The sequence below is a fragment of the Drosophila obscura genome, unplaced genomic scaffold (genome assembly GCF_018151105.1).
Source record: "Drosophila obscura isolate BZ-5 IFL unplaced genomic scaffold, ASM1815110v1 contig_1, whole genome shotgun sequence".
NCBI classification, from domain to species: Eukaryota; Metazoa; Arthropoda; class Insecta; order Diptera; family Drosophilidae; genus Drosophila; species Drosophila obscura.
In genome coordinates, this window is record NW_024542679.1 from 10806509 (window position 1) to 10826918 (window position 20410).

General features: G+C 43.2%; 2 protein-coding genes across 5 annotated transcripts in view; one reads left to right on the forward strand and one right to left on the reverse strand.

Moving 5' to 3' along the window:
- Positions 1 to 20410, reverse strand: part of LOC111071334 (brain-specific angiogenesis inhibitor 1-associated protein 2) — a 31519-nt gene that overhangs the window by 8918 nt on the left and 2191 nt on the right. For 3 of the 4 annotated variants that reach the window (XM_022362616.2, XM_022362617.2, XM_022362614.2), the window contains exon 2: positions 4930 to 5747. In XM_022362616.2, the coding sequence (XP_022218308.2) occupies positions 4930 to 4974 (45 nt within the window). In that variant the 5' untranslated portion in view covers positions 4975 to 5747. Of the gene's footprint in view, positions 1 to 4929; positions 5748 to 14839; positions 14899 to 20410 lie in introns of all 4 variants that reach the window. The other variant, XM_022362615.2, reaches the window with a different exon arrangement.
- Positions 5768 to 6755, forward strand: LOC111071339. Its single transcript, XM_022362624.2, has 2 exons — positions 5768 to 6475; positions 6541 to 6755. Exons 1-2 carry the CDS (start codon positions 5941 to 5943, stop codon positions 6714 to 6716), a joined length of 711 nt encoding a protein of 236 aa, XP_022218316.1. The 5' UTR covers positions 5768 to 5940; the 3' UTR covers positions 6717 to 6755.

Genomic DNA, 20410 nt, shown 5'->3' on the forward strand with positions numbered 1-20410 from the left:
GAAGGGCAGAAAGGGTGCGGGGCTAAGCGAAGGAGAGCCACATTCAGGTTAGGCCATAATTCAGCGACGCCAGCAAGCGACACACCCACCTCAGAGGCATGCGAGAATGCAGCCACAAAACAACATCACCAGCAACAACAACACACAACAACCAGCAACAACAATAAGGAATAGTTTCTGCAGATACCGCAGCTTTGGGTACACTTACAGCAATCGTATCGTATGGTATATTGTACCCTGGACTTTGTGTGTTCCTCCTATATTTACAGCTCAGTCGATGCTGGTATGAAGCGATTTCTACCCATCAACATTGGGCTAAGGAACTGAGTAGCAGCAGCAGCAGCACCAGCAAGCACTCCAATACGTTGCTAAATACTTATATTATGTTTATGCTGATCAAGGCTGTACATACATGTATTATTTGCAACTAAATGCTTCCTTTATGTTGCATTGGCAAACAATTGGGCCGAGTCGTAATGCCCTCGAAAAGGGTATGGAAACGAGCAACAACCGTAAGCCGCAATTATGCCAATTAGAAGAAAACAAATGCAAAAAGCAACACGCAACAGGTATTCCAACAGCAACAACAACGACAACAACAGCAACGACAACAAGTTCCAATAACAACAAAAACCCCAACTGTTGACAAAACTTCAACGAAGGCGTCAAGCCGCAACCAGTCACGCCCACACAGCTAGTGGCGGAGAGGAGTGGCACAGTGTGGTGGCACACAGCAGAGGAGTGGCTGTGGTCCCACCATTAGCCCCCCCACTGGGCAAAAACTCCTCGCCCCGCGACAGATGATGAGCGCAAAGTGCGTGAAAAATGCTAAACGCGACGTAATTCTCGGTTGCGTGACTTTTCCCAGGCCTTCGGGATAAGCTGCAATAATATTATATTACGGCCAGGGGCAACGGCGAAGACCAAATGTCCTTGGGCATTAAAACGAAAAGGGGGAAGCATTTTGGAAGGAGCAATGTTCAAGTACAAAGGAGCCTAAAGAATGAATTATAGCAATGCAGTAAGCTCTGCATATCCTAGAGCGCAATCTTGGAACCCCAAAGAAATTGTATTATCTTGAATCTTCTCTTTTTTTTGTTGTACCTAAGAACAGCCAACATCCTCCAGTCGGTGAGGGTATAAGCAAAACGATTCAAAGTCTGATTGGTAGGGCTTCTCTCGGCCGAGTCGGACGTTAACCCAGTTCCATTTGCCATGGTCATACCCATGCCGGTGCCAGAGGCACACATCCGAGCTCTGTTACCCCTTTTACATTCCCATTCCTCTGGAGGGGCCAGCGACAGCGCCAACCCAGGCGATGTGACATCGTTCCACGATGCGGCCTCTCTAATGCAGCAGCGGCAGCAGCCTTAGAAATGCCTCAGACATGGCAATCATGGGTACTGTCCGCTGTCCGCTGTCCGCACTCTCAGTGCCTGTGTTCCCAGCTCCAGTGTTCAGTCCCCAGACCCAAATACCCTGGCATTAGGCACCGTCGCTGTCGTCGTCGTCAGTGGCTGCAATTTTAATTTATTTTCATTGCTTGTCCCTCTCGTTCACTGTCTCCTTCCCTAGTTGATTTTTTTTTGTTGCAGTTTCAGCACACTACAGACACCTCCGTCCCATCCCATCCCACAGAGTGCTGGGTGCCTGCTGTTGCGGGGCTTCGCCTCCTTCCGCGCCTCCAGGCAGGTTGGCCCTTGTGTGGTCACCTGAACGTCACTCCGATCTGATCACTGGCGGCCGGCTGCTCCCGGCTTTAGGCCCCAGGCTTCAGCTTCGATTTATGTGCCGGAGAATGTGCCATAAATCTAAGCGAATGACAAACAATTCGGAGTCATTCATCGCCACCGCATGGCATTGCATGGCATGGCAGCTGTTTGAATGAAATGCGTTTCTGAACATCGATTTGACGGCACAACTTGCCTGCGGTTTGCAGCACTCAAAAAAATATATTCACTCAGGCAAACGAATGGCTATCTGATGCTTGATAAACGAGTATGAATGTGGTGTGGCATTCAGTAGAAGATAGCTAGATAGTTTTGTGGGAAAACACTCATATAATGAATTACATGAAATATTCTACATTTTGAGGAGTTCCCATCATGGGAGGTTGATTCATTCCTCTATTCATTTAATTTATACGGAAATATTCCTCCATATTCCACTTCTTCTTAAGTCCCCTTGAAACTTGTACTTGCAAAATAAAAATAAAAAAGTGAAAGCTAAAGAAAATTTTGTAATAAAATCAAGGGTTCCGTACATCTCTTCACATAATTTACTTGTTTGCAACTTGAGATTTATCTTGAAGCGTAGTAAAAGATTTATGAGCGTACAATTTTTTAAATTGCAATAAATCTTTCAGTAAAATTATGAAAAAGGTTTACAAATGTGATTTATATAAGCATTTTTTATTTACAAGTTATATTCAGTTGTTTGTGGCAAAGGAGCTCTCGTTCTCCTTTGAAGAGAGCTATCTTAAACCCAGATAAAATATAATCCCATTAATTAGGTAAATCTGCGCATTTCGCAGTCTCATTTGCAGGCCCGCATTTCGAGGTGACCGTTGAGTGTACGAATTTTTTAGAAAGGCCCAAGCTCCACTGCAAATGCCAGATATGCCAGTAAACGGGCAGCATATGAGCTTAGAATGGAATAGAAAATCCAAACCCAATGAGATATCGCATTAATTAAAACCCGTTTAAGAACTGCGAGGGGCCAAACCCAGAAGTGAATTCATACAGACACAGTTCCCATACCGAAAGACGCAAATGCCAGACCAGACAATCTATTAAATAAATAAATGATAATATGATATATGAAAAACCATCGCTATATAATGTTATAGTAGATCGATGGACGGACCGGACGGATGGTTGGAGCGACAGCAGACAATTGCGAATAAATCACTCGGAATTAAGTCATAATCATGTAGATGTAGAGGTAGATGTTGGAGGAAGTCACTTCACTTGGATGTTGATTGATGCTGCTCTCTCGGCAATTCAGATTCCGCACAAGTCGCGCGCGTCGCGGTGCAAGTTCGTTTCCTGAGTCTTTCGTTTGTCGAGTGGCGCAACCCACTAATTAAATGGGTCCGCGCCACAGTCCACATATTTATTCGATTTTCTTCGCCTGCGACTGTCACAAATAAACAATAACAGTGTTCAAAAATATGGAAAGAAAAACACCAGCGCGCAGCGGGCAAAATGCAAATGCAAATGGCGGCCGAGAAAATGCAGCCATGTGCAACGTGCGACGCGGCAGGAAAGCAACCCGAAAACAAAATTTCCGCAATTTTCCAGCTGCTTGGCAAAACAGCAAGACCACAAAGCAGCAGCAGCAAGTTTGCCAAAGAAAAACTACAAGTTACATAATGAAATGGATGCGCGAAAAATGTGCAATGCCTTTGCCACAACGTGGCCCCTGTGCCGTGCCCCAGGCAGATGCAACAACACCGAAACTTGCCAAACTCCCAAGGCGGAGTCGATGTTGTCTTCCTCTCTCTTTTTCTCTGCCTGTGCCTCTGCTTTTTTTCTCCCTCTCTGGCTGCTGCTGTCGTCACTCGAGTGGGGGCGCTGGGGCGCGCGTTGGGTCGCACGCAAACAAACAAATCAAATCCCCAATTGAACTTGTTTGTTCGGATCGGATCGGTTTGGATTGGATTGGTTCCAAATGTACGATACGATACGTATCATATGGACAGAAAAGTATGCCAAAAAAACAACGGCACAGCCAAGGCGACTGTCGTGACCAAATTTGGATATGAATTTACACGGCAGCCAAACAGCCAACAGGGCCCACAAGAAATTCACTTTCAAATGTCTTTTGGCCATTTTGAAGCTTAAAATATTTTCGGGTTTCTTGTTATTATATTAATATGGTCTTTTCCTGAGGGTACTTTGCATTTTAGATTATGTTTGCTACCAAAAACAATTTTTAGACAGAAAATAAAGTGAGTCGAAGGCATACATAAATCAAAGCTGTTCTAATATGTTTTCTACAGATTTTTACTATATTTTTAAATGGCAACCATTTAGATATTGCCATGAAAAGTCATCACCAAACATATATCATCACACTGCAGTAGGCGATACCCGACATCCATTCCCACCAAACTTCTCACCCCCATTCAAAAGTCGTAAAATTTCAACACATATGCACATATTTATGGAAGTGTAAGTACAGTACAAGCCATAAACATAAGTCGAAGGCAATTAAAATCGATAACCTCCATCAGCTGGGCAGCGATTTCTTTGTGAACTTTTAAGGGTACGGAATTTGGTATGCCAGGCCAGCCATTTTTGTCGATTAAGTTTTTGCGGCTTTCGTTCGTGGAGATCGCGTGTGGTGATTAAATTAGTTTACAAAGAAAACGTTTATCGTTATAAATTGTTTTCCAAAAGGGTAAACATCGTTATGAGCGTAACAGTAAATTGGTGGCAAATGGCTAATAGAAATGGCCTTCATGCAACAGCTACCCGTTAGATCATTTGGCTGTCCGCCAGCCAGGGGTTATGTAAGAAATTTGTAGCTTAACCTTCGAACGTAATATAATTGCCACCCGAACTAATGAGAGCGTCCAAGGAAAGAGCTAAAAGTCCTATGAAAATTGTTAGATATTAGTTTGGAAATTTTAAATTAAAGTAGTGGCAGATTCTGAGGGGGGTTTGAGTGTAAGAAGTATTTCAAGCTGAATGAACAAGTAACAACAATTCTGTGAATTATTCCTAATTATTTTTAGGTAGATTATCCAATTACAGAACATTTGGAATAACCTTTCCTTATCTACCGGCCTCTCTGTCACTCCCTTTATGTGTTTCATCACCGCTAGCTCTATCCCTGTTCTCTGATCCCTAGTCTTAGTGGTATTTTGGTTCCTGTATGATCACAGCTTAAACTAATTCGTGGCACAGATGAAAATAAACTTACCCTATAAACGCCATCGACAAGTTTTGTAACTTCTTCGGCCTCCATTGTTGCTGGGCTGCAATGCCGGTTCCTATCGATCAACGAATGAGACGTGAAGTGGCTGTGGCTGTGGCAGTGGCAGTATCTCCAAGTAGCTAAATAACTGGGGCTACTGATGGGATCGAGCCGAAGGTGGCGGCTTCAAACAAATACAAAAAAAACAAAGGCCCGAAAATCACTTGCAACTCGAATTCACTTTCAACTGCAGCGCCCCAAAAGGTGGGATAGCCTCGGATTCAGATTCAGATTCGGACACGGGCTGCACTCAATTTTCACTTTCCAAAATGTGGCACAGTGAGGACGGAGCGACGGTGCTGCCGACCCAAAAGTGGAAAGACGTTGAACCGGGGCAACTCCAACTCGAACCCAAACTCAAACTGAAACCCAAACTCGAATTTGGAGTAAACTTGTAACTTTGACTTTCGTTGCAGAGAATCTTGGAAATCTCGTTTCTGCCGCAGACAGCCGGGCGAACTGTCGTGTCGTGACTTTCTTTTTGGCGGGTAGACCGTCCCAGAGCTCAAATCGAAAACACGTAATGCCGCCGCGAACCAGCTAAACGAAATGAAATGAAATGCCAGGCAGCAGCAAGCGCCAAGCGGGCCAACAAAGTGTGTGTTGCTGTTGCGGCGTCTGGCCAACTGTTGACTTCTGGACGGGTTTCGAGCGTGCGCTCTTTGAGTCTTGTTGCCGCTTTTTGGCCGCTTTTGTACAATGTTTGCACGGCCTGTTATCATCAGTTTCCACCGTGTTACACGTGATTCGGCTATTTGGTGAATCTGAAAAGAGAGAGAATCAAAATAAGATTGAGTATTCTCTGGCATAGAATATACACACATATACTATTTACTATAAGGAAAAGCTCAAAGCGCGTTCTGTTACCCTGACAACTGCCGCCTCGTTGCTTGGTCGATATATTCGCCGTGGATTTTCTTGCGACTTTCCTTTACGCGTAGTTAACTTTATTTAAAAATGAGTAAGCTGGACGATTTGCTGGCCAAGAAAAAGACGGTTGTGCCCGTACTGGACCTGAGTCGGAGTAACATCCAAACGATTGAGGAGTTCAAGCGGCTGTTCGAGAAGGTGCCCGACTACAAGATGCGTCCCATGAAGGTGCGCGCCGAGGAGATCAAGCTCCGGGACAAGGACTACGCCTTCAAGATGCCCAAGAAGGAGATGCGCAAGCTGCTCAAATCGAATGGTGTGCGGGAGCCCCTCTACACCTATGCGGATCCCGTGCCCACCGAAATGAAGGATGTGGTGCTCATGGAGCTCTGTGCCGTGCCCATCGACTGGAAGATGCTCACCACGCTGCGGCCCAAGAACAAGCAGGAGGAGGAGTATTTCAGCCGCATGGTGGAGATGGGCAAGCTGGAGCTGAAGACCGAGGCCCGGGACCGGCGGGAGTTCGCTCTGAACAGTTGCGTGAAGAAGATCAAGAACAAGTCGGGCATTGTGGAGACCCGTCTGATGACCTGCGAGTCCTGCGGCGAGGAAATGTGCTGCGGTAACAGATTGGGCTCTACTTTTGTGGGCTACAAATTATTTCAACCTATATAACTCTGCTTTCAGGCAAGTCGTGTGGGGACTTCAACTACGATCTGTACATCAGGGTGGAGGCGAGGGTAGTGAAGCCCAAGCCCGTGGCCATGATCGCGAACAAGACCAAACTGAATGGCCGCAAGAAGTCCTCGGTGGCTGGCACCAAAATCAAGGTCAAGAAGTCCCCAAACAATAAAGGAACTTGAGCAAAGTTCTGAAACTATTAACGGAAAATTAACTAAGGATTCTTTTTCATATTTATCGTAGCACTTGGTGCCCATTAAATGATGGTGAAATGTCCTCAAATCTTGTACAAGCATTAGCCTCTTTTTATGGCCATTATTATTTCTGTAAAAGTATGTTGGCCCAAGCCAATTACCATAAACCCTATGCTCGGACAGGTCTCCGAAAATGCCACAGCGCTGAGAGATGCAGAAACGCAAAAGAGTAGAAATTTTTGAAGATATTTTCCCCCTACAAGCAGCGGCGACACTCGACTCGACTCGACTCGAGTGGCTCTGGCCGGACCGACAACGAAATGGCTAAAATATTTAAATTGCCGCGCGAGCAGCAGCAGCGGCAGAGCAGCAGAGCAGGCAAATGGCCATTAAGACAAAGTAAACAGGCTAACAGGGGTTCTGTGTGTGTTCGTTCGGTGGTCCCCCCCACTTGGACTTGGACTCCCGTCTGGATACGATGGCCAGGTCGATGCGTTGGCGACATCACTACAGTCCAGTCCAGTAGTCCAGTCGAGTCCAGTCCAGGCAGTCAGGCAGCCCACGAATCGCTCCGGGACTTGTGCAACAATTTGTGCACAAGTCGAGAATTCAGTGGTGAAGTGGCTCCAAGTGGCTCCAAGTGGCCGCCTGTCTCTGGCGCTGCACAACTTTTGATTACTAATGAGCCGAATCGCCGTAGAGCGGCTGTCAGTCGCTGTGTAGAGCTCTGATTTATGCGGTTTATTTATGGAAATATCTATGCGCGTAGAAATTGAAAATTTACTTTGAATATCAAGTTTACGAGTAGTATGTATATGGCATGACGCAGATCGAACTTTTGATTGGAATCTCAATTTGATTTTGGATTTTTCATACAACAAAATATGCAAACAACTGAAAAAAGTGCTAGAATGCAAAGAAAGCTTCAATGGGTTGAGCAGTTTGGTTTATTTCTTGGTAGAAAGCAAATCAATCATAGCTGCTCCGATTTCTAGGATTCTCCAAGTCTACGTGTGACAGGTCCAATAGATGGAACTCTTGGCCCACGTGTACTACCAAAGAAATAAAACAGTAGAACCCACAAAGGGCAGCTATTAATTTATAATAATTCAGTCATCTTGTAACGATTGTTATAGAATGATTGCTGAGAATATGGAGAGCTTATTCTGAGAAATAATTGTAGCGGCTCTCTGGCGGTTATTGGCGAAAAGAATAAACTCTTAATTGTGAGTGAAATATATCTAATTCGATCAAATAAATGTGGGACCGTGTATTCACTCAAATTGCATTTAAATTATCTCTGAAACTATTATGAATATTTCTGTTTGATATCAGTTCTGTTTATGTTAAGCTTTATGCAGTTTACGATATTGCATTGCATTCGATTTGGTTTGCTTAGGTTAATTTGTGTTGGGTTAAGCCATGTTGGCCGACTGCTGATGTTAGCCTTGTTCTTAATAGACAAACGTTGTTTTTGCATAGATTCTCGCACAGCAGAGGCGCAATTAAAGTGCCGTCCACTCACGTAGACGTAGATGTAGACGTGGAGGCCCACACTAAGATATGATATCGGGTTTCGGACCTGACCGCAGCAATGACGCTGCTAACCTTGGTTGCCGGTGGAACCTCAGGAATGCAGCAGCAGCAAAAGCAGCAGAAAAGCAGCAGCAGCTGCAGGTTCATTGCCCAAGTCTTTTGATTCTAAGCGAAGCTGTGGGGCGTGTCAGCGCCAGCACGTAGCCAAAGCAAAGTAAAGATAGAAAATAGTAGGGCCAACTTTCTTTCTTTTTTTCCACTCTCACTGGAACGGGGGGGCCTATGCCTATCTCGGAGTGTGTTTATCTTGCATCTGCTTAAATATTGAGATGCGACACATCAACGACGACGATGATTTCGTAAGATTTGAATGCGTTCGTTTCGTTTCATTTCATTTCGTTTTGTTTCTTTTCGTTTGTGTGGTATTTTCGTATCATTTCATTTAGTTTCCATTCAGCTCTGTTTATGTTGGAAATTTCTATTTGGAAGACGCGTGTGCCTACGTAATCGCTGTGGCACGTCTCCACCCCGCCCTCTCTTTCCCACTCTCCAGTTGAAAGACCCTCCAGATCCGAAAGTCGCTTGAGGGCAAAGAGTGCTGACATATTGAATGTTGTTCGTGGCTCCGCGCGGGTTCAATGGTAGCTGGCGGAGTAATAGAATTCCAGTTGAATGGATTGTGACACCCTCGATTCCACAATTAAGTTGGTAAAAGTCAACAATCTGCAGCAGATCTGGGATCTGAGATCTGAGATCGGAGATCGGAGTGAGTGGCAGATACTATGAGCCAAACAATGGATGCAAAAACAAAGGGGGGAAGCAAGTGGGCACTATTATCGAGAGATATCATTGAATATCTATCTGTAAGGTTTGCAAACTATTCTTGAAATATAATTCGAATTGGAAGCTTTTTATACCCTAGAAGCTCTGACTCTACTACCCAAGATCTCCTTGGGTATATATGCATGTACATATCTCTCTTTAAATCCCCCAACTAAATACCCCATCAATCCATCCGCCATGGCCCATCCATCTATGGTGCATCCTCCCTTTTGGTGAATTGGTTTCGATCTTTTTGGCAAAACTTTCGCCGAATGGCAGAGCAGAGCAGAGACGAGACGCGCAGTCAACGATAATTTTCCTGCCACTCGAGATGTACATGCAAATAATCGGGTAAACAGCTTTTGCGAGCAGCATGTCCAACACCAGTTAATGCTACATCAGTGAGATGAAGATGAAGCTCGAAGTTGGAGCTATAGATGGGGTTGGGTGGGTTGGGAGGAAGTGCCAGCGGCAGAGCCAGAGCCATAGCTAGTACTATTATCAAATGCTCATCATTAACATTGGCTGCCTGCTGCTGCCTGCCGCTGTGTGCTGTGTGCTGTGGCGGGCTGCAATCTCGACGTGACGATCAAATTGCAGCACATGTGTGTACACGTGTGTGTGTGTGTGTGTGTGTGTGTGTGTGGCTGTTGTTGTGAAAATGAAATTAAACTAAAGACCATAGACAATGGAGCGGAGAGGAGATACAGATACATATACATACATCTTGTAGTACTTGTAGTCGTATCTTCGCGCTAAATTGCCGCCAGATACATTTTCAAATGAATCTTAGACACAGCACAGAAAAAAACACACACAATAACATTGTTGGGATCCCTCCCATTCCAGCCAACATCCAAGGGGTTTACCATGCAAATTGAGGGACGACGAGGCCGCTGCTGCTCGTTCATTCAAATTGGCAGTGAAAGTAAAAGTTTAAGTCACTTCTCTCTCCCCCTGTCTGTCGAACTGGGGGCTGTCGAACCGCACCAAAGACGAACGCACAAGAGATGCTGTCGACTGACGACTGACTGACAGCTGAACGGACAGATATCTCGACCGACATCCGACATGCCGTATGCCGTATGCCGTATGCCATATGCCATATGCATGCCATTAAAAGATCAGCCCCATAGCGGTAAGAGAGCCCACATATTTGCGCCCTGAACCGAAGGTCTCCTAAGCCATGGCCTGGTCCCAGTTCGCTCAATTGATTTGCCTTGCCAGTCCACACTTTTCCCTAATGGGAAAAAGCGGGCGAGCTGATGGGTGGCAGATCTTCACAGTGCTGTTCCATTAACCCACTGAGAGCACTTGTGGCTTGTGGCTGCTCATCGGACACACCCAGCCACTCCCACTCCCACTGCCCCCCACTTCCACTCTCTCCCAGGCGGACTTGGTCGTGACTTCATCTGGCGAGGCAGGGGCATCGGCATCTCCTGTTTATAGAAGCAGCAGCTCTACCCATCATAAATTAGTTGTAGATGGCATCTAAAAGCGCCGACTGCACGAACGTTTCTCTGGGAGCGTTAATGGCAATGTCTGACTTCGGGAACGCATCTATGAACAGGAACTGCGGATGCCACTTGCAGTGGTTGGGAGTGGCACAAGAAATGGGAAAAACGGTGAACAATTCTTGGGATAAATAAACGGAAGAAAGGAACATGGAAATTCTTTCTGAGGTATTTTCAAACCAAGGGAAACTCATTAAATAAGTTGTTGCTTAGCGGTTAAAATGTTAGAAATTGAATTACACATTCAATATTCTGTGTCTTGATTTAATAGTCGAAATTTCCATAAATTGGTTAAGCAATGCGCACTTTTCCAGCCAGTTTCCAGCGCTATTCATTTCCTGAATATTTAGTCAAAGTATTTCAATGACCAGACTGAAGTTAGGTATTTCCAAAATCTTTAAAAAAATTCCATCAAAGAGTTGATTGACTCTGTGGCACTTGGCAGAGGCGGTTATCGTGGTCGTGTTTCGGTAGCCAAAACCCAAAGCTCATTTGTCCGCCCCCACAGCGATCATTCATTCCATCCACATGGAAGAAGATACACAAAGATACAGATACACCTGGTAGAACTGAGATACGGACATGGGACATGGAGAGGTTGAGGAAAATATCAAACTAAAACAAATTGCTGAGCGACTGCGTCAGGCGCAAGGAATGCGACCTTGAGCTGTCGTCGTCGTCGTCGTCGTTGCGGGTATGGCGGCCGCTTGTTGTTCAGATGTCGTGACCAGGCCCAAGCCAGACTCAGAGACACGCCGCCATGTGGCAGCGCAAGTACAGCGAGAGCGAAAGAAATATTAGTCAGGCAGGGGCATAAATACGGCCAGAGAGAGATCAGAACTGAACCGAACCGAACCGAACCCACTTGGTACAGAGAAAACGAGACGAGATGCGACGCAGAAAATAGCGCAGTTTCGCGTACAATAAAACACGTTTGACGAACGGTTTGATGGTGAAGATGAAGATTGAATATCTGTCAGATACACACACACACACACAAACACAAACACACATGGTAGACGGCGCTCACTTTTATTTTCAGCATTGCAACCACAGCAACAAGCAACCAGCAACCAGAGCGACTGAAACCTCAACCGCAGCCACTGAGACCTCAACCACAAAGCAAATGCCATAACAAGCCAAAATAACAAAGATCAAACTCCAGTCGAATGAGAACAAAGCAGCGCAAGTACTCGCACAAGTATCTCCCCAGCTGCAAAGTTGCAATACTATTCAATGTGTCTGACTGTAGGTCTTGTCTGTTTTCCACTCGTTGAGTAAGTTTACTCATTCCATTAGAAACTTTCGAGGTGGTACGCCTTAGACTCTCAACTGAAACTCCACAGCCTCGAAGCCTCCAGAGTTTTATCGCCGATCTCTGTATTGGCAATCCAAGGTATTTTTTGTACGCTTATTACTTGAATAAATATCAACAGATTGCCGCACTCAATGGAATTATTCTTATAAATTATATTATATATATAATCCCTCCCCCGGTGAATATTTAGCAGCAGCAATCCCAAAAATAAATTTTTTTACACTCGTATATCGCATGTCAAAGCGATTTATTTGCTTTGCTAAGCATATACTTTGGAATGGGGGAATTTATTCGCATATTTCACGTATGTGACAGGCAAAGTTCATGGAAGTCAAGGTTTTAATCAAACAGCCAAAGATTCTTCTCAATGGGATTCATACTCGCTTGTGTACAAGTTTTATGGAATTGCCTTTTTTGCTGGAGGAATGAACTAATCGAATACCCATTACATTTTGTATAGATCATTCGGGGATATGTTTATTTATTTATTGTGGCATTCATCACCCTTTTTCAGCCAAATGTCTCTTTTTCCCTCTTAATTTCCCAATCATCCCAGAGAAACTTCCCTCTTCAACGTGTAATATTCTGCCGCCCTTTCACATCAAAACTTTCCCAATGGCAAAGTCGCCTCCTGATGCTGATGTTCGAATGTTCTCTCGTTCGTTAATCGTTTTAGGGGAAAAAGCGGCCACAGTTATAAACTTCGGACCATGAAATCGCATTAGATGGCAAGTCAACGAACTTCGCTTTGAGACCCGCTTCGCTGCGAGGTTTATTTATGCAGTCGGAGGCCCAATTAGTTTTTCGAAAATGTCTGATATTGCCATTCGAGACAAATGCGCCACCACCACACCACCACCACTGCCAGATTTTGCAATTCGAAATATTTTGTGTAATTCTTTGGCGCATTCTTGAAGATCTGACACAGTTTTGATTCGCTTGAAACCTGTTTACAATTTATGCTAGAACTTGCTTGTGTTTTTGTTTCTGTTTCTGTTTTTTATTTTGCATTCAAATTCCACTACAACAACGAAAACCAGTTACAGAATTAATTATTTAAGCCAAAAAAAATTAGCATTTCTTATTCAGTAAATTTCTCCCTTCCCAATCGCTTGATTGCCAATCTGTCATTTCCTTTTTGGGTGGGGAGGAACACAATCAGAGTTTCAAAGTTTCAGATTTCTATTAAAAGGTTCAACGGTTCCGAACGGAGTTCACGTTTGGGGTTTTGTCCAAGAGATTTGCATAGATTATGGGGACTATATTGTTCCAATAGAAATATCGAACAAGAGAATTGTAATCAGATCATTCGTCCAACACGATAGTTTCATAAGAATTGCGAGTTCAAATACTATGGAGTTCAAACTTCAAACATTATACAAGAGATTATTGAACAACATCTTTAAATCAACATTAAATGGGCGCCAAAATATTTTTAAAATATATCTAAAAAATCATAAAAATAGTAAACAAGCCAACTGAAACTTTGAAGCCCTGAAGCTAGCCTTTCTTTCTCAAGTTTCCTAACATTTGCTTCGCTCTGCGTACTCTTGCGAGTACTTATACATATATCTCCCCTTTCCCCTAATAAAAGCCAAATAAAAAAACTAGGTTTCTGTACCAAATGGACAAGACATTAAATCAAAACCATACGTACATACATATATTCCAACAATTATGGCTCTGGTCATTACATTTCGGGGGGCTTGAATTAGTCGTAAAACAAAAGACTTAAGCAACGAACGCGAGGCGTAATTGCCGCTACGTGCTGAGCATTTAACTTTTTGGTTGATCGTTGATCCGAGGCTAGAACCCAAAAACCAAAAACCACAACAGAAAAAAGTGAAACAAACATGAGTAAAACAAATGTACAAATGGTTCGGTACAAGTTGTTTTTTTTTTATTTCGGGGATCGGCACACTCGTTAAAATCACTCAATAAACTGACGGAAATGACTTGCTCCATACGAACCGCTCAGAGGCACACACAGAGATCTGTGAGCTCTGAGATGAAAGTACTTTCGGAACAACTGAAATTTCATAATTAGCCAGGGCTGTGGAGGATGGGAAGGTGAAATTGCAGGCGTGAGACGTGTGGCTAAGGAAATCGAATTATCCAAAAAGAAGTTGCCAGCTGGACAGAGGGCCAGAGGGAGAGCCGCCACAGATGGAGATGGAGATGGAGATGTAGCTGTGAAGCTGTCTGTCCGGCCATTTAATTAGCCATTTTCACACATTTCACTTTCAACGAGCTGCCGCCAAATTGTGAAAAGAAAAAAAAGACACACAGATACGGACAGGGATGGGGATGGGGATGGATGGGGAGCTCTCGTGTGTATGAGATCTCTTCAATGAAACGCAAAAAAGCCATTAGCCGGTCAAGTGCACAGAGAGCGTAGGTTGGTTGACAAGACTGTCTCTGTCTGTCTGTCTGTCTGTCTGTCTGCCTGTCTGTCCCCCTACTCCATCTCCGTCTTTTTGTGTATCCATCCCAGTATCTGTATCTGCGTATCTTTGTATCTTGGCCGGCCATTCCGTCTGCTTCCTCTGTCAATTGACTGAGCGGCGGCGGTGGATGGCTTTCAAGTGGCCAATTTCTATTTTTTCTCTCGTCTACTTTTTTTCAGTTAATCGAAAATTTCCCATTGCATTGAACTTGAAAGAGCGTCTGCGTTGTGGCCATTGCCATAAATCTCTAGCCAAAATTCCAAATTTCCATTAGCCAAAGAGTCACGTTGATTGGCAGTCAATGGACGGGACAATTCGAGGCCCGAACTTGCGATTTCTACCTGCGTAATTAACATTTTTGATTTGTGGGCCTCCCTCCTACCCACGCACACACACAGACGCACGCACACAATTGTAGCTCTGTCTCGTATAAAAATAGAAATGCGCAGATCCAGAGATACATATTATACGAACTATATAAGAGATCAGAGCTCCTCCAGCGTACGAGATGACAAATGGAACACGTTACAAACCTGCAAAAAAAGGGTAATAAAATAAAGAAATTAATGATCAATCATATTTCAAGAGAGTCCCAAACTAAAACGCAATACCAATAATTATTATTGTAATTTCTGTTTTTTCCAGAATTGTATACAGACGAGTATAAAAAGTAATGATATTTTTCCCTTAATTTTTAATTTGTTCTCTTACTTTTACATTTAATCTTCTATTAAATGTAATAAAGTACTGATACTGATTGAATATAAAATAAAATAAAATTTTCGGTGCCAATTTCCTAACCAAAAGATTTTTATTTATTAAATTTTATTCTGCAACTTTTTTCCATTATTATTCCCCTGAATAAATGCGCAAAAATGGTGTGAACAATGTAGTAGTAAAAGTATTCCCTACTTCCCTGGTAATTATATCACGATAATATAAAAACTTTCTCATCTGTTAACTCATCTTAAAATCTCAGCTAAAACCTAATGCGAAAAACTCCCCAAAAGCGTAAATGATTCTCAAGCAAAAGTTTTCTTTTTGCCAACGTTAAATGAAGTATGACTTTTACTTGATGTTTATGCCAAAACTCGCATCATTTTGACCAAGCAGCTGTGAACAATGGGAGGAGACATGCAAAATGTTTACGAGCACCGCATAAACAAGGCAGAGCCAACGACCAGACCATAGGCTGGCCCGCAGAAAGCCACTGCAAGTGCAGCCAAACGCAAATGGACCGTAATCAGCATTAACGGCTTCACGGAGCTCTCCGTCCGTCCGTCCGTCCTATCTGGCCAATACGATAGTACAGGGGCCTGTCTGCGACTCGGCCACTTTGCTTATTAGCCGATTAATAAGACTGAAAGGCAATTAAATCGAACCATGATATGTGGCATGGAGGGGGCCAAAATGGTGAAAAATGAAACAAGTGCAACACTAATCAGCTAATGATAGTGTGCTGGAAGAGTTACTATCTTTTGCAGGCAGATAATTAAATGGCAAAACCAATGGAGAGTGTGATTCAATGCTATGGAAAAACAAAACCAAGAAAATTCACACAATATTATTTGTAGTAAATTCTGTTACTACGAGTATATGCACTTATATTTTTTTATATATATTCCTGCAGATTTCTCTATCAATATAACAATGGAAATATGCTCGTTATAGTTATTTTGAGCACTAGTTGTGTAGTCTTTTACCTTTTCTCCATGTCTCCCTTGACCATTCATTACATTATATTTCATTTCAATTCCATTTTGCCCGATCTCGATGGCCCCGGGCACTTTGTTGTGCTCTCGGCTTTGTTGGTCATTAGGAAATTTGTTACAAATTGTATCTGTGGCGTGTGCAAAAGGCCGAAAAGGCTGGCTGGCTGGCTGCCGTTTGCAACATTTGCCTTAATGCGATTTGCATTGAAAATTGGCACAAAAGTCGATTTTGTGTGGAGGGGTCTGCGTCTGCGGCTCCGTCTACGTCTGGGGGTGTGGACTCCCAGTGGGTCTGGGCAGAAACAGAAACCAAAAACCAAACTGAATGGAGCTCCCAGCTTAGCTGGGGATTGGGCTATTCACCTGCAAACTGCATGCTGGACTGGACTATTGCCTCTCGTGTCTCTCGTGGCTGGCCGTCCCAAATAAATCGTTGTGTTTTCTATTTTTTTCACAGCCAAAAGCCTTTTAGGTGTGAACTTTTTTTTACTTTTGCTTTTGCTGTATGTACTTTTCAGTCTGCCTGCCTCGCCCCGCGCGATTTGAATTGGTTTTGAGGTCAAAACTCGTTCCACTTTGCTTTGAAACTGAATGCAAAAATGTATCAAAAAATAAATGATAGTTCGAAAACGAAAGATACTATCGAAAATGGGGTCCGACATGCGTGTTATAATTTCGCATGTTGGGCAGGAAAATTACATATAATATTTGATGAAGAAACCGCTGGAAATTGCATTTCCATAATCAAATTGTGGCCACCACCGATTGTCCACAGACATAGACATTTTGGCATTTTTTAATGAAAGTTCCAGCAGCTTCAGATTAGTTTTCTATAGAAATATCCATCGAAACCACAGCGACACGCCCACGAAGTGATTGGCAAAAGTACTGCGCTGCCAAAGCAATTATGTTTATTGGCCTGCTGGCGATTATTGCCGCATTCTTTTCATACCACTACGAAGTACCACCACGAGTACTATAACTCTTTCGATTTAACAATTGAAGCTCTGAAAAACTTGTTCTGCGCGGGCCACCAAGTGGCTGCAGATGTGGCGCAGAATGAGGTAATAAATAAATATTTAAAAATTAAAATCAAATTACACGGATCATTTGATTTCTGAGGACTTAAACTGTTGGCGGGCTGAGCGAAATAATTGTGATTTAACGATTGCCAGAGCTGCGCGACAAAGGATTATAGAATTATAGGGTTGGGCTATATCTTAAGTAATTCTCTTTATGCAGATATTCAGAGATTTCTTTTGAGTTGTATTTTCCTGCACATTCCTGTTAAATTATATTCATTAAACAAATTTAATTAAACACCTTCCCGACTTCTTATGGCGAAATTTTATGAGCTTCTTCAATGCAAACAGGTACAACGGACAATTAACGAATTTCAATATCAATTAAATGTATTTTTCCCCCTCCGCCATTGCAAAGTGTCATTAGCTGGTTCGTGTTCGATTCCCTGCTTAGGTTTTACAATTTCAATTCCAATAGCCACATAGCCACATAGCCATTGCCGTAGAGTCTCAAGCCTCAAGTCGCAGCGAAACAACTTTCAATGTGAATGCAACAAAAACAACTAAACAACAGAGCACCCAAAGGCAAACCCACAACTCGAGTGGGTGGGGGTACAGGTACAGGTACCGGTACAGTCAAGTGGTAGTGACATATCGCTGCCTGATGGAAAAATGCGGTTAATGTGGTTAATGCCAATAGCTGTGGCTGGTGGCTGTTGACTGCTGGCTGCCTGCAGTCTGGCCCGCAACTGGACCTATGCACTTGTTCATTTTCCTAATTAAGTCAAAGGCTCACTGACAGTTTCAGTTATGGTGGTTTTTATGGTCTTGTTGGCTCTTATGTGGAAATTCATTGGGGAACGCAGGCATAAATCCACTTCGAGTGCAAGTGAAAGGTGACTGGAGGCGTCAGTGTACCCTTGAAGGGTGCCATTGGATAAGAAATCTACACAAAGCTCAAATCATTTCCATAAATTAATGTCCCAAAATAATATACGGTAACATATTTTAGCTCAGCATTCCATTTCTCTTTAAAATGTTGGCTTATTTTGGTTGGTATTAATCCAAAAATAAAAAGAAAACAATCCACAAAATTTCTCTTGTCTGTACGCTTTCTGTCCATTTGACAGGATCAGTGACAGGCACTTGCTGTCAGCTGACAAGCGCAGATCATTCGATGTCGAAGTTGGACAAACAATGCAAGGGAGATAGCCAGTAGAAGGGAAAGCCACAAAGAATGCAAATGTGCCGATTGTTTGTTGCCAATTTTCCTTTGTCACGTGCCATTTCGCTTTTCATTTTTGCATTTCTTTTAATTTCCCCAATGATTTCATTAGAAAAATGCACGGAAATATACAATGCTTCAGCTCTATTTAATTTAAAACTAAACAAAGAAAAGAGTCTGCTTTTATGAGCTATTTCTTAGCTTGAGAAATTGTCTCAGATTGTCCCAATTCCTTATATTTATCCCCCCAGTTATCACATTTTAGTTGCATAATTCTCATTAAATTTTCTTTGCATTTCCTTTTGCCATCGTTCCCGTTGCGTTTTCCTCGAAAGGAAGTAGTCGCTTGATAGATTTTACTTTTTGACAGTTCATGCAAAATGAAAATTAATTTTGCGATTCGCAAGGCAGAGACAGATGCAGAGATGCGACTGCGAATGCCTGGCCTCGTGTGGAGTGTGTGTTTCAAGGAAAATGCCTGCCACTTCACAGAAAATGCCTGCCCCCGCCCAGTCCTCTGCCAGACCAGACCAGACCCAACCGGACCGGGCCAATGTGGCCGTTTGTTTTGGCCAAAGTTGATGGACTCGTTTGGGGCGCCTACAGCAGCAGCAGCATGCAACGGCGGCCCCCTCGCCGCACTAAAAGTGAATGGGCCGTCGCGTCTGGGAGGGTGGTGGCAGGGGCACCGCTTGGGCAGCAGCAAATCGCCGCTTTAACAATTTGGTTAAAGTTTAATAAACTTTATGAAATGCTGTCTTGAGTGGGAAATGCATGCAGTCGGTGTGCCCGCGTGGAGTCGTCGACTCCAATGACAATGATGCGGACCACGGGGTGGAAGGTAGCCGGGGGTACGCGGCTGTCAAGTGAGTTTTTCGGGGCGATAATGTGCCGGACAGAAAAAGGAAATTCAAGGAAAGCCATGGGACACACGGACACACGGACACGCGGCAGCAGGAAACATTCAAAGCCATGCAGCATGTTGCCATGTTAGAAAGTTGCCATTATTTCAGTGTTCAGTGTTCAATGTTTAGTATTTTATTTTCTTTTTTATTTTCACGCTCTTTGTCTATACAATTTCAAATTCAATTTTTCGTTGCATTCATCATAATTTTGTTTGGCTTTTTTTTGGGTCTTTTTTCACTTGCTTCTTGGGGTTATTACGCAATCGGAAAAATCGTCATTTTGTTTCCCCTTTTCTGGTGACATTTGTATGCTATTTTCTTCTACGCTTACGCAACCTCAATGTTGCATATTTATGTGCGACGATGGCACACCCATAAGTCAATCAAAAAATGCATTAAAAATGCATTGTGAATAATTTTATCCCACGAATATCATTACAAACTAACAATCCAAGTGGTGTATGTAATACGCCTCATATGAAAAGATCCAAAAGTGTTCCCGCGCTTTGGAGAGTCTTGTTTAGAAGAGTTAAACTCATATATTCCACCCTGTCAATATATGTATATCTGAGATCACAGATCCATTCTAGCTAATGGGTAAAGTTTTTGCAACTGGTTCTTTCCGTGTATGCACTTCCCCTCGATTGAAACTGAACACTTGTATTAGCATCAATATTTTTTTATAGATTGTCAAAAGTAATCGAGGACGGGGGAGTGTCTCTGGCACGGCCACTCCCGGGCCACACGAGCATGTGGCAAGGCACTTCACACTCCAGTCGCAACTTGTGGCAGTGGCCAACGATCGACACCAAACGGCCAAAAAGGAGCCTTGCAGAGAAAGTTGGAAAAGTGGCAAATATCGGTTGGATATTTCGATCGCTGCGAGGGTTATCATTCCGCTTGTACAATGGAAGCAATAGTGATGGCTAAATAAAGATTTTCGAAGTCATGCTAGGAATATGATTAATTATGTTTTTATCTAGATGAAACTTCTCACAAGAATATACATATTTTGTAATTACGATTTGATGCTGCTGTTTAATTGGATATAAGGGTATATTTCCTAGTTTTTTTTACCATCTATTTTGTTTTATTAAAGCAGAAAAAAGGTTTACTCGGACTTGGTTATATTCCCCCGAATTCAACTAAACTACACCTGTGCACAAGTAAATCTCTCCACA